Raw genomic sequence first — 14,971 nt, forward strand, 5'->3', positions numbered from 1 at the left:
CGCAGAGACTGCCGTTCCGATGGTCGATGTCGCGGGACAGTGGCTTCATGCGGGTCCTCCTGGTAACTCAACCAGGCGCGATTGCGTTGCAGGCCGCACGATCTTGGCTTCCCAGACCACATTCAGCTCATGTGCACAATCGCTTCGTGGGATCGATGCGGTGGAGGCTTGTGTGCATCCAGTTCAGAGACTCGGCGCTAGCCTTGAATGTAGAGTATCTCGCTTGATCAGCACCACCGACATTGCAACCAGTGAGGGGCGGTGACGAGTGTGCAAAACCACTGATGCCAGTCATACGCGCAAAGGACTATTGTTGGCGACAAAAGCAGAGCAACATTGATCGATGATTCATATATTTCACTATCTTGATGCATTCTCGCCAAATGCTCTGGTGCTCTTGCAGTCTGAGATCGTACCGGGACACTGTCATGCAGATGGGCCAGAGTCCGGTGGATGCGGCTGCGCCTCGATGGCGAGTTCGATGGAGTCACAGGTTGCGATACGCTTGCGACGCTATTCCTGCGCCGATGCCATGGCCATTCGCTGTGCAGCAAGGAAGGGGTTTTCGATTTCTTCGTAGCCGTCAAAGGGTGAGATCAAGATCACTGTCGGTCCGCGACAGACAACCAGCCCAAGGGTGCGGGTGTCGTCCAGCAGTTTGTTGCTGTCCTCAGGATCCCGGAGGAACTCCTCGGTATCATCCAGGACCAGGTTCAGGAGGGGATCAAAGCCCTTCAGGACACCCACCACTGGAGCCGGTGTCAACAATCGAAGAAAGCAATATCGAATATTCAGTATCAGTAGAGCTGCTGGGCCATGGTGCGTTTCTGCAGCCTTCAGCCTGCGCCCGACGGCACTCTCGCTGATGATCTCGATGGAGCAGTTTACCTTCACGCCCGCCCGCGTACTTGACCCGGATTTTCTTGTCGAGGTATTTTGTCAGATCCAAGATGGACTCCTTCTTTCGCTCGCCCTGGCTACCAGATCCGCCGGCATTGCCTCCACCTCGACTTGATCCTCCGCGTCCTTTGCCTCGATTTCCACCGGCGTTGCGCCCACCACGGCCCTGGATCGATCGGGATCGGACAATGCCAGCGAAACACCTCGGATTTAGCACGAGATCGATGCGGCTGCGATATCTCTGCGCTGGCCTGTGCGTCATGGGAACGTGCTGTATTGGTGCGAGCTCGGGCACAGCATCGGAGACGTACTCTGTCTGACATGATATCTTGGATTGGGTTGCGGACGGAGAGAGGTCTGGGCCGACCTGGCGGTGAGGATCTGATTCTGGGCCAAGACCGACGCAGAGATCTGGCAGTCTCTTCTCGCGCGCTCTCGCCGGCCCTCGCCGAGGGCAAGGTCTGCGCAGCGCCACACGTGACTAGCAGTGCCGACTGGGCCGCATGTGACCATACGGTGGCTGGCAGGCACAACAGCAGTGCCACCGGTCGCGGTCCTGTTTGTGTTGGTCCCAGCCGTGTTCCAGCACCAAAACCCTGGAGATCGACGAGCACAGCCCATCGCCGAGCGGCTCTCGGTGGATGCCGCTGGCTCGCTCTGACCCATCGATCCTCCAAACCACTGCAGCGCCATGGACCCGTCTCTGCATCTCTTTGGCCTTCTGGGCTCGTACCAGCTCCGAACCAGCATCCTCGGCTTCCTCTCCGCCAGGGAACTCTTTCGCATCGAGGAGGTGTGCCGGCTCTTCCGCGAGCTTGTCCAGGAACATCTCCAGCTCCGCCAAAGTCCAACATTCTATCGGCAAAGGGGCCGCCGGCCAAAGTTTGCAGTCACTCCGGCTCAGCCTCCGAGGGTGACACTCAAGATCCTCGCAGACGACACACCCGAGTCTGCAGCCGACCGGATTCTGCGTCAAGGCTATGTTGCAGTCGAGGGTGGATCCGAGATTCTCCTGATTGAGAACATGAGTGCCCTCAACAACTCCCCAGACTTTTGGGTGCGATTCGACTCGTTTTTTCTTGAGGATCCCTTCGATCGCGCGGGCAATGTGCGCCTCAACGTATGCACCCACACTGTCCCGTTCTGCCTGGATGTTAGTCTGATCGAGCGGTTTTATCACCGGTCCGCCGAGACCCATCCGCAAGCTCCTGGCCGTGTGCCCTCCAAAATCCTGTGCTCGTTCTGCTCGGCGCATACCGATTTCCGTCTCAGCTTCGCGGCACGAGCCCCAGGGACATTGGCAGCACCATCCGAGGCGATGCGCAACCGCCTGGTTCTCCTGCCATGGGCTTTTGACGGGTCCATCTACGGCAGTCCTGTGTATCGATCGCTCTATCCGATCAAGCACCACTATCTGAAAACAAAGTTCTTCACGGACAACTCGACCAAATACTCCTACCAATGCGCAATCAAGGGCTTGTAGCTGTGTGTAGGGACTCTAGCATTGGCTTGTGGACACTCTTTCATTAAGATCCATCCTTCCGCTGCAAGAGAATACCACTTCGGTCTCCTTGGACATACTTTCTTGGCCATGAATGCGATGAGTAGGTGGGTGTATTCAGGTCGCAGAAAAAGACACTGTCATGGCTCAAAACGGGGGTGTCCCATTTCATTGTGGAATCGCTGTAGTTGCCTATCTGAATGACATCGACTTGTGCTCGCACTGTTGCGATGGGATATCGACCACCGAGACATTGGGGTCTTGGACAGACTCCATGGACCAACTGACTCTATGGGACGGACGCTCAGGGCGATGATTTGAACCGCCTGGCTGTCTCTATGGGATATGGCGTGTCCCCTCGTCTGGCCAGCGCTCCATTCTCATCAGGCAGAGGCCCTGGCGCTCGCTGTGCCATGTGTGCGCAGCCCTAACCCTAGCATTTTTCTGTCCAAACCGGATAACCAGCGGGCTGGTGCGGCGCTTTCGACCTGCGCTTGCTGTCCTTCGTGTCGCTCCAGGAGCCGCTGCTGCCATCCAGCTCCGGGCTGTCTCTGCAGATCTCGCATCGATCGCCCAGAGAAATTCGATTTAAAGCGCCAGTCCTCTCGAGCCTTCCTCCCTCATCATGCGGAGTCTCCAGCTCCTTGCTCAAGTCCATGCCGATCTTGGTCCAGTATCGGACCCTGCCCAGTCGGCATTCGCAAGCTCGGCATTGATCTCGGTCGACCCCGAAACCGATGCCGTCTATTGTGCGGTTTCGCTCGACGGCATCCACTCGCTTACGCGAATCACTCAAGCGGTATGCTGTCCCGTCGATGTTGTGTGGTCCAGCTGCTCTCCCGCGCCATCTTCATTGCCCGCTCCGTCAATATCACCAGACAAGCCGACCTAATCCTGTCTGTCAAATGCTATCGATTGTGGATATCCTTTCTTATCGATCAGAACGGAGTCTTGTCAGCCCAACAAATGTGCACCTTCTTTGATGCCGTGGTATCTCTGCAGCACCTCCCCGATCTCATGTCAATCTGCATCGGACTCCGATCCGGCGATATTCTGCTACTCAATCTGGATGGATATACAGAGGGACAAGAGGTGCGCCGATGATGCCTGCCATTACATCAGGACACACCATTGAGCCGACGTACCGCTCAGTCCGTGCGTGTCCGTCGCCGCGGGCTGTGAACTGCTCTGTTCTCATCTATGCTCCACAATGCCGTTAATCATCAGCCCGAAATCGTCGGAACAGTCGACTCGGGCATTCTGAGTATGGAGTGGAGTCCCGACCATGAAGTCGTCATCGTTGTCACAGGTACAGCGAGTCCACTACCCTTCGTTTGCCTGGACGAAAGAGCATAGGGACAGATTCGATGCGGTCTCTGAATCCGTGGGCGGTGGATACATATGCACATCCAGCCGTCAAGACCTCGCGCGATTCAACGCAATCTATCGGCCATGGCTCCAGTGATGCTGAGCGTTTTGTTCTCGCACCATATTAGGCGGTGCGACGGTTCTTGAGATGACCAAGGACTTTGACACCATCACCGAAGTACCAATCCACACGGATGAATACGGAATCGCCGCCCCGGTTAGCGTCGGTTGGGGCAAGAAAGAAACACAGTTTCATGGCTCTGAGGGCAAAGCAGCGGCGCAGCGCAAGGCTCCCAGCGCTGTTGCCTTGTCGCCAGACGACACCCACGCCCCGCGAGTTGCATGGAGAGGCGACGGCCAATATTTTGTCTGCTCCTCTGTCGATCCGAGCGGAGGTAGGTTTGCGCTGGCATCGTCTTCTGCTAGACTGCACTACTCTGTGGCTGCAGAGTCCACGGAATTCGACTCTGGCGGCCTCACCGATTGCTGCGGTATCGATTGTCCAACCCGCCTTTGTGGATGATGGCATGATCGATTGCCGTTTTTGCACTAAAGACTTGCGTTTATGTGCGTAGATAAACGCTTATTGAGAGTTTACGATCGCGAGTGTGTTCTGCAGAGCACAAGCGAGGCTGTAAACCAACTCGAGCACCCCCTCTCATGGAGGTGAGTTCCCTGTTGCTTTGCTCTGCGAGCACGGATGCCCCGAGCCGGTCTTGATCGACAGAGACATCGTTCATCCAGGGTGGCGAATGTGCTCACTGTCTCCTTGTACTTTTGCTGCCTATCCGATACTTCAATTCACATCCAGGCCAACAGGAAATCTGATTGCATCGACACAGCGGCTTCCACATAGGCACGACGTTGTGTTCTTCGAACGTAACGGCCTCCGGCATGGCGAGTTTGCTCTGCGAGAGGACAGCGCAACTCGTGTCGTTGATGTGCTTTGGAACGCCGACTCGACTGTGTTGGCTGTATGGCTGGAGCGATGTGGCCCAGAGGGTCAAGTATCTCAATCTGCTGGTGAGTTTCGCAATTTGTATGGAAACTGAGCGTGCTTGCCGACCATATTTTAACATGTCCGTTTGCACGGGCGCTTTGGCCTTCCATGTATGCGACCGCGACAGTGCAACTCTGGACCATGAACAACTACTATTGGTATTTGAAGCAGGAGATCCCTACCTCCGAAGCGCACGATGCCTTTTCGGGAGTACAGTGGGATCCCGAAATCGGGCTGAGGATCCACTTGACGACCCATCGTATGTAGACCGCATATTTACCGTGGCGAGCTCGCGGACATAAGCGAGAACGCTCATCGCATAGGTTTCGCTCTCACACCGCCATGTCCTCTGACACCACCCAATCTTCTGCCACTGCTACGTCTACCATCATCTTGGACAGTTGGTCGATACTTGAGATTGGACTTTTCTACGGCCAGCTTTGTGAGCACATCTCTTGCCAAGAATAATCCGGCCAGTGTCGTCGTCATCGACGGAGGTAAATTCATTGGCGGTCAAGCTTTTTGCATCGTCTTGGTCGCATTTTCGACTGACGCATGTATATGGCACAGCAACCGTAAACGTGACCCCATTCAAGCATCGAAATGTACCACCACCAATGGCCGCATTCAAGTTGACCCTACCTGGCCCGGCCAGACACGTCGCCTTTGGTGCATCTAATGAAGGAGACGACTTTGCCGTGCTGTTGAGCGATGGGAAGGTTTCGTTTTACTCAAGCAACAGCATTCGGATGCCCATCCAAGCCCACACGCCCGTCGGCACAGTTGATTTGCATGAGCTGCGTGAGCATCATCTCGGCGTTCACACGTACCGCCAGATTGCTTTCCTCGACCCGACCACTCTGATCGCCATTGGCTATTCCGAAGCCCTTCATCGTGACATTGTGACGGGGTTCACGATTGGATACGGCGATGTTGATGATGAGGATCGTTCAGCCCGAATCGTTGATAGCGTTACCATCGAGTCCGTCAACGGAGCCATGGCTAGGCGATTCTTGCGTCTGATTTGCGCTGTCGATCTCGGCAAGGTCTTTGTGGAGACTGTTGATGGGGCCATCTACGAAGGTGGGCTGCCATGTACCGTGTCGCTTTGCACAGCGATAGATTCGAGTTTGAGGGCTTCTCTCAAGTATGATAGACTTTTGGATGCGTCGTCGGCAAGCATCGGCATTGACAGCAAGTTATTCTCCACATGCTGTCTCCAGTTGAGCAAAATGGCGGCGACTGGGGATTCGGCTTCTTTGCTCGCCTGCCTTCACCATGCCCGTGGATTGGGGCAGTGTCGCTGGGTGCTGACGACTCCAAAGAGGTAACTGCTGGCAGCATGATGATTATGCGCCAATATTCTGTTGTTTTTGAATGGGAGATATGCACGTGTTGCCTTTGAGCGGTGGCCGACCGAGATGACATCGGCCTGGGCACGTGGATTGCTACACCTGTTCTGACTCTGCGAGGGTTCTGATCCAACCTTCTTTTTGGGACTGGCTCGACACTAAGCTCGCCATCGTCGGACTGGACCGGCACAATCGTCTCTACTTGAACGACCGCCTTTTGGCCTCGGACTCGACTTCGTTTTTTGTGCACGAAGAGTTCCTGATCTTCACCACACTCTCTCATACCGCGCGGTTTGTCGAACTCAACACCAGTGTGGCCGGTGAGTCTTTGTATTTGCTGCTGTCGCGAGCAGTGCCACCTTCCGTGATTCGGCGTGTGCTGGCTGAGCCTTGAGGTCGCTCCTCTCGCAGCCATGTCGATCATGGATGACACGACTATCCCTCTGACACACGTCCTGCCTCAGGCCTTGTGGTTCCGGAAGCTACGAAACCCTCAGCATTTGACGAAGACCACCGCCGCGTGGAGCGTGGATCGCAGATTGTGGTCGCGACCCCGGCCTCTGTCAACCTGGTCCTTCAAATGCCCCGTGGCAACCTGGAGACCATGTATCCGCGAGCTTTGGTTCTCTCGCAGTTGCGCAGCTTCCTCGACAACCTGGATTACTTGAATGCGTTCCTGCTCTGCCGTAAGCACCGGATCGACATGAACATCCTCTACGACCACCGACCGGAGCAGTTCATTGAGAACGTCGAACACTTTGTTCGGCAAATCAACGAGCAGGACTATCTCAATCTCTTCCTGAGTGGTCTCCGCAATGAAGACGTGACCGTCACCATGTATGTGAACAGGGCCCTACGCAACCAGCCTTCCACCAGAGCTAAGGCCCCGCAGCAGGAGCGGGATGTTGGAAAGGTGAACCGCATCTGCGACACTGTCCGCGGCGCACTGGAAACAATTGATGCCGAGCGATATACCCAGTGTATCTTGACCACCGACGTGAAGAAAGTTCCGGCCGATCTAGAAACAGCGATGGGTCGAATCAAATCTCTGCGTGGTACGAGCTATGTGGCTGTGGTGCTGAGGAGGGCAGCACGCGGCGGGTGTCGGCTGTCCAGCCGTCCGCCATGGACCCTGCCAGTTGCGATTGCCCGGGGCTCGCCACTTGGATATCAATCCGGAGCTGGGCTGCGGTATCGTTCGGACTTGGCTTTGGCTATCATTGACTTGCCCTTCTGCCCTTTGTATCACACACGGCTGAACAACTCAACAGCCAAGTCTGTGTCGCTCGCCGAGGAGGCACTCAAATACGTCATCTTCCTTGCCGACGCTGACCAACTCTACGACGTGGCCTTGGGCATGTACGACTTTAGCTTGGTGCTGATGGTCGCCCAGCACTCGCAGAAGGATCCTCGCGAGTATCTCCCCTTCCTGTCGGAGCTCTCCAAACTGGAGATGCGCTACCAGCATTTCAAGATTGACGACCATCTGAAGCGATACTCTCGAGCTCTCAAGAACCTCAGTCTCGCAGGTAACTGCAGGGGCGAGGCGTGTACCTTTGCTTGTCAGTGATGCATCCGGGGCCATAGCGCCAAGTTGCTGAGATACGCGCTCCTGCCTTGGAATCCAGATGAGCCTGGTCGGTTTGAAGAGTGTGTCGAGTACATCAAGCACCACAAGCTGTTCAAGGATGCTCTCGAGTATTTCTCGGCCGACAATCAAAAGTACAAAGCGGTCATGCGTCTCTATGCCGAGCATCTGGACAACAACGGTGACTCGGCCGAGGCTGGCTTGAGTATGTTACAATGACCCTGCCGCTCATTGCAGCGCCCGAAGACGTCTGCGGATGCGCTGCGCTCTGCATCGCGCGAGTTTCTTGTGCTGACACTGCATCGTGCGTGGTCGTGGTTGTTTGCCTCAGTTCACTATCTTTCTGGCAACAAGGCGGCGGCTTTGGCCTCCTACAAGGATGCGTTGCTGTGGCAGGAGGCTTTCTCTGTCGCAGCGGAGCTGGGCATGTCTACCCAGGAAGTCGTTCAGCTTGGTCGCGAGCTTGGAGGTATGTCATGTTGGTGAAGTTGGTCACCGCTCTTGAGATTCGAGCCCTCTTTCGACACTGATTATCCCAATGGATTCATGTGTTAGATTTGCTTGTCGAAAAGCGCCAGTACCAGAGCGCAGCCAAGGTCTTCCTGGACTATGTCGGCGATCCCGAGGAGGCTGTGTTGGTGCTGCTGAAGGGGTTCCAGTGGATCGAAGCAGTCCGGATTGTAAGTCCGTCGTCGGCGCGCATTACATACCCTTGCACGGGACACGATGGCGACGAATTACGCATGTACAGGGAGTGCTTTTGTCATTTGAACGCAGCACAGCCGACTGCCAGGGTTTTTGCCTGCAAGCTATATCGCGATGGCGGTGGTTGTATTCGCTATCGTGATCTAATGCCCACATGTACCGACTGCCCGACAATCCTTTGGTGATTTGACTTCGATCCAGGCGCACAAGCACGGACGTGCTGATCTGGTCGAAACACACGCCAAGCCGGCGCTGCTCGATGGTGAGTCTATAGCTCGACTGAACTCTATTTTGCCTGTCCCCAGATGGAGCTACTGCATGCACGACCACTGCCACAGCCTTGGCTCTATACTGACGAATCGTGCAACGATGGCGTGTAGCGTTCTCTCATTTTGTCGAGGATATCAAAGACACAACCCAAACCTCCGAGAAGTATCTAGTTCGCTATCGGAATGTCCAGCAACGCAAGCTCGAGAAAGAGCGTAAGTTTGGCAGGGCTCATCGAGTTACTCAAGAGGATTTGCGGAGCGACCCAGTGTTGCACCTGATCTATCACTGAATGCGATTGGAATGGCTTGATCTCTGCCAGTCGAAGGCGAAGGCTTGCCCGAGGATGACGCTTTGGATCATGTCGACATGCTTTCGGACACCACATCGATGGCCACGACCCGTATCACACACTCCACCGCCCGGTCGTCGCGCATGACCTCGCGTACCCACCAAACCGCCAAGACAAGCCGACAGAAGCGCCGGCTGGAGAAAAAGAAGTTGAAGGGCAAGGAGGGCGGACTGTTCGAGGAAGAGTATCTTCTGAACGAGTGGCGAAAGATGACCGTCAAGGTGAACGATTGGCAAGGTAGGTCCGAGTCGATTGTGCGGCAGTTGTGCTGACCAGGGATTTGATCCCATCCCATCCGGCGGTACTGCGGTCTCCAAGGATAACGTGCATCGAGCACGGCGCTCTAGGCATCGCACTATCATTGTGGATATAGGAACAAGAGTGCTCTAACATGTGCCTCCGCTCCTCTGCTCGATGCAATGCTCCTCCGCTCGATGCAATGCTCCTCCACTCGATGCAATGCTCTGCAGCTGACTTGGACAGCTTGGCGCGATCGCTGATCCGCTTTGGATACGAGAAGCAAGCGAGGGAGCTGCAGCAAGCGTACTCGGTACTCGTCAGTACCGTCAAGAGAGCCCTCGAGGAAGTGTTTGTGCGGATTGTGAAGGTATGTCATAGCAACTGCGCTGGAGCGCCCACTCTTGGGGCAGAGTCGGATGCAGCTGGCTTGCTGTTGCTGTTGCTCCGCTGCCAAGACACCCAGACAAACGAGCGTGCATTTCCCCGCAGGTTGAAGAGACATTCGAGGAGTTCAAGCTCCGTGTGGTCGACGGCAAGCCCCTGCCTCCTGGCCACTATTCGACGGCCTTTAATGTCCCTCCCGAAGCAGGACCGAAGCTGAACGAGACAGGATGGGGGGTGTCGATTTTTATGTAACTTCACGCAGCTGCAGCTATGGCGTCAGCTGCAGAGGCATGTGCGATTCCAACCTGACCATGTTTCGGAGGGATCATTGCAGTAGTTGCTCCGACAACAAAGCGTATATTGAATATCCGAATGATTCGCGCATGAGCTGCGGTCAGCAGGAAGAAGGGTGCTGGACTGGAGTCTTTGGTATTCCTCAGCAGCACTTGTGGTTGGCACACACATCGGCGTATTCCGAGTCTTCAGGAACCTTGGCAGGGTCCAGTCCGATAGATCTCATCTTGACAGCGATCTCGAACAAGTAGTCATAGCACTCGGACATGGACTTGGCTACAATTCGCAACGGGGTGCCATTGAAGGGGCGGTTGCCCAGTGATAGGATCCATTTGCGTCAGTACGGGAGTCATTGAGCGTTGCGTATTACACAATGGTGCCTCGCTCGCTCGCTCGCTTACCCTTCTGCCAGTTCTCGCCCCAGACGTAGACGCCGTGGCGGCGCACGAGGACAGCGCAAGAATCGGGGTACTTTTCCATGGCGGCGTGCATTCTATCCCTCAGGTCTTCTTCCTCAGCCGTGTTCTCAACAATAGGGATCCGCAGGGTTTCATAGTACTTGTAGTTGGTTTTGGTCATGCCCTTGCGGATGCCCTTGATCATCTCTTGGTGTGTGATTTCAAAGTATTCTCCGGGCCACAACAGAGTGACCATGACGGCATGTTGGGAGTGGGTGTGGATGCAGGCGCCGGCGTTGCGCAGGTCGTAGGCGTTGAAGAAGAGAGGGGTACACTGCGAGGGCTTCCATCCCTTCTCGGGGGGCGGCGAGCGCAGAATGTCGCGATTGGGAGCAACGACGTACAGGTCCGTGGCCTTGATGCGCTCCTTCTGGACACCCGAAGGGGCAATGTAGATGTAATCGTTGTGCCGGATGGTGATGCCGCCGCTGTCGATCGACCAAGTTATGTTAATATCAGCAGACCGACGTTTGTGGGTGGGAGAGGAGAGGGCTGGCTGGCCGATTCCTCCCAGTTCACACCCCTCCGCGATCAGGCTGCTGATCCAAGGGGGAGTCCGAGCCCAGCTCCCGTCAGCGTTGTCACCAATAGCGCTCATGCATCATAACACCGGAAAGGTACTTGCCCAGTGCCGGTGACCCAGCCAAGGGTGTAGAAGAGCCGGCACAGCTCGGGGATCAGGTTGGCGGGGTGCTCGGGTTCCTGTGCAGGGATACGAAGGCGACGATTAGCATTGGATTCTACCAGATGCCAATAGGTGGTGCCATTATGCCCGAGGAGCCCAGTGATTTGGACGTAGCTTGGCCGCGGCTGGCCCAGGGAGAGCGGTGTGTTGGTGGGGAGATGAGCTCGGATTGCCTACATCCGAAATGACAAGAGCCTCGGTCTCGGGGGCGTTGACGCCGGCCTTGTGCTTCTTGGACTCCTGTTCGGACGAGCTGCTCAATCGCTTGCTGGTACTCATGCTTGTCTGCTTGCCTATCTGCCTGGTTTGCTGGCCGGTTTGCTGGCTGGTCGCGATGCGAGAGACAGCAGCGCAGACCAGGCGGCGTGCGATGGCGGCGTTGAATCAGAGCCTGTCGCGATCCGACACACTCCGTGGCGCAGGTTTTTTTCTCGTAATGGAGAGTCAGCCCCTTCACCAGCGCCGCCATGGTTGCATGATATTGCGAAGAGAGTCGCTGATGGCTGATGGCTGATGGCCGACAGGCAGGCGGCGGGGCCATATCGCAGCGATGGGATGGGCCATCTGAACTCACACTTTGACAGACAAGTGAATGGGACGCCGCTCAGCCCATCGCCTCCACAACCGACTTGCCCTCAGAAGCGCATCCAGGACCCAGAAAGAAAACGATGGCCTGGTTCAAGACAAGGTGTCTCGTTCCGCTCCGCTTCGTTTTGGATACGTTGTATTCACAGGCCGTTCAAGAAAGACACAGATCACGCATGCGAACCGCTCTGGGCAAAACAGAGGCAGCCAAGGCTTTGGGGCCAAATGCGGCAAATGTATATTTTCCTTGATCCTTGCGCGCTCATCGCATGATCAAATACATTTAGCGGTACTGCGGGAAGAAGAGGAGCGAGCAGCCGGGTTAGCAGCCATCCCTGCAAGGGAGGAGAAGCATATGCTGCCAGTGGCGCAAGGCCAATAATGCAGTTCGTTGCATGACCAGGCCGCCTTACCTTGATGAAGCCAATGTCGCTGGCCTTCTCACGGAAGCACTGACGGCAGATGTCGAGGCCGTACTTGCGGATCAGACCGGCGCGGTGAGAGCAGACGCGGCTACGCAATCGCAACGTAAGGGCTGCAGTTAGTGCCGGAGCTCGAACAACCGTGTGGTCAACAATCAAACGAATCTCGCCCCGCTGCTGGCTGGCGGCTGCTGGCTGGTGACATAGCTTGGGTCAGGCGGTGAATTGCATCGAGACCGAAAAAGCTTCCTGTGAAGGAAGACCACTGGCAAGTGTTTCGAATGGCCGTCGAGCCGTTGAGTCGGATATGGCCTCGCAAACGTGCGATCCAAGGTCGCAGTACGACGACGACAACTACGACGACCATCACCAGGCCGGCTTGGACCTCCTTTCTTCGTTTTCGGATGCCTCCGCGGTCGGATCGCTGCCTTTTGGAGGCTTGGGCTGTGGCTGTTCAGTCTCCGGATGCGATCGATTCGAAATCCCGTCCGTATTCTTGCCCCTGGCTGCCTCTGAGGAAAGCGCCAGCCAGTTCGCCAGCCAGGTGGGCGGGCGGCCACACGCAGGACGATCTGGCCAGATCCTTACCATTGGCGAGAGCCCTTGCCGTACTTCTTGGGGTGCGAGTTCCAGACAGCGTCGTGAGCCATTGTTGCTATATCCGTGAATCGGAGCGATGGAAGAGAAGGAGGAAAAAGAATTGCTCGCCGGAGAGCCGCGGATATTGCCCGTTTTGCTGTCTGCAGCCGTTCGAACCGGGCTGGGCACTCGCCAGCCCGCCAATCAGATGCGTGGGCCAGGCTCGTGTCGCTGTCGCGCGTGGCTTGTGGCGCGAGAAGAAAAAACCCGTGCGTGGCGCAGGTCGAGACCAATCGGCAAATTGATACGGTGGTGCAAGGGCTGCAGCCGTGATTGGCCAATCGGTGAGTATAAAGCGGTATCGAGGCCGCATCTGAATCTTCGATCTGCATCTCGCCTCGGCTGCGTTTCTGTTGCCTTTCTGCTGGCCGCGGACTATGCCTTTGCTGCTGCGGCCGGCTGTGTTTGGCGGGTGCCGAATCGCTCCGCTCTCTCCCCTGGGTGCTGCCGGGCTTCGATGTTTGCGCCCCCGGTGCCAGTTTCCGCTCTACCTGGGCGACCACACGGCGCGACTGCGGCGACGACGTTCCTCAATGATGCTTTTTCAATCAAGCTCAACAGTCATAACAATTATGTTGATCTATCTTCTTCACCCTGAGAGGAACGTTGCGCTGCTGTCCGCCCGCCCGGTCGCTCGGTACCTGCGATTCGGGCCGAAGCACAGTTTGGTTGGAGGTGGTGGATGGGTGGGTGTGGTGTGTTGGCTTGTCAGGGGACAGCCACATCGCGCAAACTACATATCCCGGTGTCTCAAGCGAGCCGAACGGGTTGTATCGGGGTTGCCATGGGCTTGGCCAACACAGTGCGCCGGCGACTTCACTCCTTGAGGAGGTGCTTCTGGAAAAATGCCTTGCTCTTCGCCAGGGCTTCGCGGCGAGCAGTGGTGGCAACGGGGTCTTTCTCGTCGCCGCGACATGCGAATCCGTGGACAGTGCCGGGATAGAAGTTGATCTCCGAATCGATTTCGGGTCTGCCCTGCAAGATTCGCTCCGTTTCTTTCTGGTTGGCGGGGGTGAACGTAGGATCGTGCTCGGCAAAGCTATGGGCCGTCCAAGACATTTCCACCAGAACCAGTGCTGATTGTGAGTGATCTACCTGCAGATGGCATGTCTGGCGTGGGCATGTTGGCTCTGGCACATGCAGCACATCGCCGCACCTGGTAAGCTACCCGGCCCAGGAAACTAAATGCTTACATGAACTGGACGGGCACGGCGATGTTCTTGATATCCGTGGGCACCGAGACGCCGCTGGGATGGACAATGGACGAGGCCTGAATCTGCGTCGAGCCGGCCAGCATCCCGGCATACTTGCCGCCGAAACAAAAGCCCTGGGTGCCAATCTTGTGGATGCCAAAATGCTCCCGCACTTCGGCGAGAGTGGCATCGATGACAGGGACGATTTCTTTTGGGGTATGTCGCATAATCCAGGACGCCATATGCGGCCCCAATCGCAGCATTCGCCCGACTTGGCTCCAGCGCTGGCCCCAAGTCGTAACAGGGTCCATGAGTCCTGTCGTGCAAATGTTAGTGGAGGGCTCAGCCGCGGGCTCGAACAGCATCCATATGAGTGAATGTGCTTGTCCGACCTACCTTCAAATTCCTCGGGACGGCGGGTTGCTGGGTCTCCAAAGAAGAGCTGGAGTGGTGTTAGAATCGGCAATGTTGACCGCAAGAGGCCCTCGGCACACCTTGTGGTGAGGGAGCCGCAGGATGCAGCAACGGCGGCTCCACAGGCTCATTGGACTGCAGTGTCCCTGGGCCAATACTCACATCGGGGACAATGCAGAGAAACCCAGCCTTGGCGTAATAGTCCGCAATGAGTCTGTCAAGAGCCCAAGTTTCGATTAACGGCTGGTCTACACGCCGGAATCATGCACACTCGTGAGGCATATACTCGCCTGGTATTGGTAAGCTCGTATCCAAAGACGTCGGTGAAGATGACAATGGCGGCTTTGGCCGAGCCGGGTGGCTGGGCAAAGTACGCCTGGATGTTGGGATTGGTCTGCAGGGGACGGGCGGTTCCGGCGGGCTGCCCGTCCCACAGATGGCCCTTTAGGCAGCACTCCGAAAGCTGGGCTGGAGAGGTCTCGGGCTGGTTGGCGGTCGAGGCGTCGGCCATGGCGGCGAGATTGATGAGAGACGAAATGCGGGCGGGGAGCCCAGCGAGTTGCGTCTTGTGGACGAGCTTGCACCCGGAGAAAGCGACCAGACGGACGGCCTCACAGACACGTG

At 56.4% G+C, this 14,971-nt stretch overlaps 6 protein-coding genes across 6 annotated transcripts; 2 read left to right on the forward strand and 4 right to left on the reverse strand.

The window, feature by feature from the left end:
• Window positions 1-327: 327 nt before the first annotated feature.
• On the reverse strand, window positions 328-1,306 carry BJ171DRAFT_495097 (U6 snRNA-associated Sm-like protein LSm7). The gene is made up of 3 exons (XM_053110082.1): window positions 1,212-1,306; window positions 889-1,066; window positions 328-749 (listed from the first exon to the last, which is right to left on the reverse strand). Exons 1-3 carry the CDS (start codon window positions 1,221-1,223, stop codon window positions 514-516), a joined length of 426 nt encoding a protein of 141 aa, XP_052968978.1. The 5' UTR covers window positions 1,224-1,306; the 3' UTR covers window positions 328-513.
• A 145-nt stretch (window positions 1,307-1,451) lies between these two features.
• BJ171DRAFT_495099 (uncharacterized protein) lies at window positions 1,452-2,723 on the forward strand. Its single transcript, XM_053110083.1, has one exon. It carries the CDS (start codon window positions 1,592-1,594, stop codon window positions 2,381-2,383), a length of 792 nt encoding a protein of 263 aa, XP_052968979.1. The 5' UTR covers window positions 1,452-1,591; the 3' UTR covers window positions 2,384-2,723.
• A 665-nt stretch (window positions 2,724-3,388) lies between these two features.
• Window positions 3,389-10,234, forward strand: BJ171DRAFT_641723 (IKI3 family-domain-containing protein). Its single transcript, XM_053115782.1, has 20 exons — window positions 3,389-3,493; window positions 3,629-3,710; window positions 3,898-4,164; window positions 4,345-4,435; window positions 4,581-4,792; window positions 4,897-5,028; window positions 5,171-5,266; window positions 5,340-5,852; window positions 5,993-6,096; window positions 6,285-6,441; window positions 6,586-7,187; window positions 7,398-7,650; window positions 7,750-7,914; window positions 8,041-8,178; window positions 8,265-8,389; window positions 8,616-8,676; window positions 8,795-8,896; window positions 9,004-9,270; window positions 9,504-9,640; window positions 9,763-10,234. The coding sequence occupies exons 1-20, from the start codon at window positions 3,419-3,421 to the stop codon at window positions 9,907-9,909; spliced, it is 3,726 nt and encodes a 1,241-aa protein (XP_052968980.1). The 5' UTR covers window positions 3,389-3,418; the 3' UTR covers window positions 9,910-10,234.
• On the reverse strand, window positions 10,094-11,111 carry BJ171DRAFT_421297 (class II aldolase/adducin N-terminal; the record flags this gene model as incomplete). Its single annotated transcript, XM_053107480.1, has 3 exons — window positions 10,094-10,227; window positions 10,353-10,837; window positions 11,020-11,111. Coding segments are annotated over 3 exons (711 nt in total), but the record flags the coding sequence as incomplete, so codon positions are not given.
• Window positions 11,112-11,801: 690 nt separating this feature from the next.
• Window positions 11,802-12,787, reverse strand: BJ171DRAFT_495104 (40S ribosomal protein S29-like protein). Its single transcript, XM_053110084.1, has 3 exons — window positions 12,690-12,787; window positions 12,093-12,192; window positions 11,802-11,971 (listed from the first exon to the last, which is right to left on the reverse strand). Exons 1-3 carry the CDS (start codon window positions 12,749-12,751, stop codon window positions 11,963-11,965), a joined length of 171 nt encoding a protein of 56 aa, XP_052968982.1. The 5' UTR covers window positions 12,752-12,787; the 3' UTR covers window positions 11,802-11,962.
• A 769-nt stretch (window positions 12,788-13,556) lies between these two features.
• On the reverse strand, window positions 13,557-14,858 carry BJ171DRAFT_579261 (Alpha/Beta hydrolase protein; the record flags this gene model as incomplete). Its single annotated transcript, XM_053113952.1, has 4 exons — window positions 13,557-13,779; window positions 13,934-14,249; window positions 14,330-14,375; window positions 14,634-14,858. The coding sequence occupies 4 exons, from the start codon at window positions 14,856-14,858 to the stop codon at window positions 13,557-13,559; spliced, it is 810 nt and encodes a 269-aa protein (XP_052968983.1).
• Between the last annotated feature and the right edge of the window lie 113 nt (window positions 14,859-14,971).

The sequence above is a fragment of the Polychytrium aggregatum genome (assembly GCF_025602895.1).
Source record: "Polychytrium aggregatum strain JEL109 chromosome Unknown BJ171scaffold_9, whole genome shotgun sequence".
In the NCBI taxonomy this organism is placed as follows: Eukaryota; Fungi; Chytridiomycota; class Chytridiomycetes; order Polychytriales; genus Polychytrium; species Polychytrium aggregatum.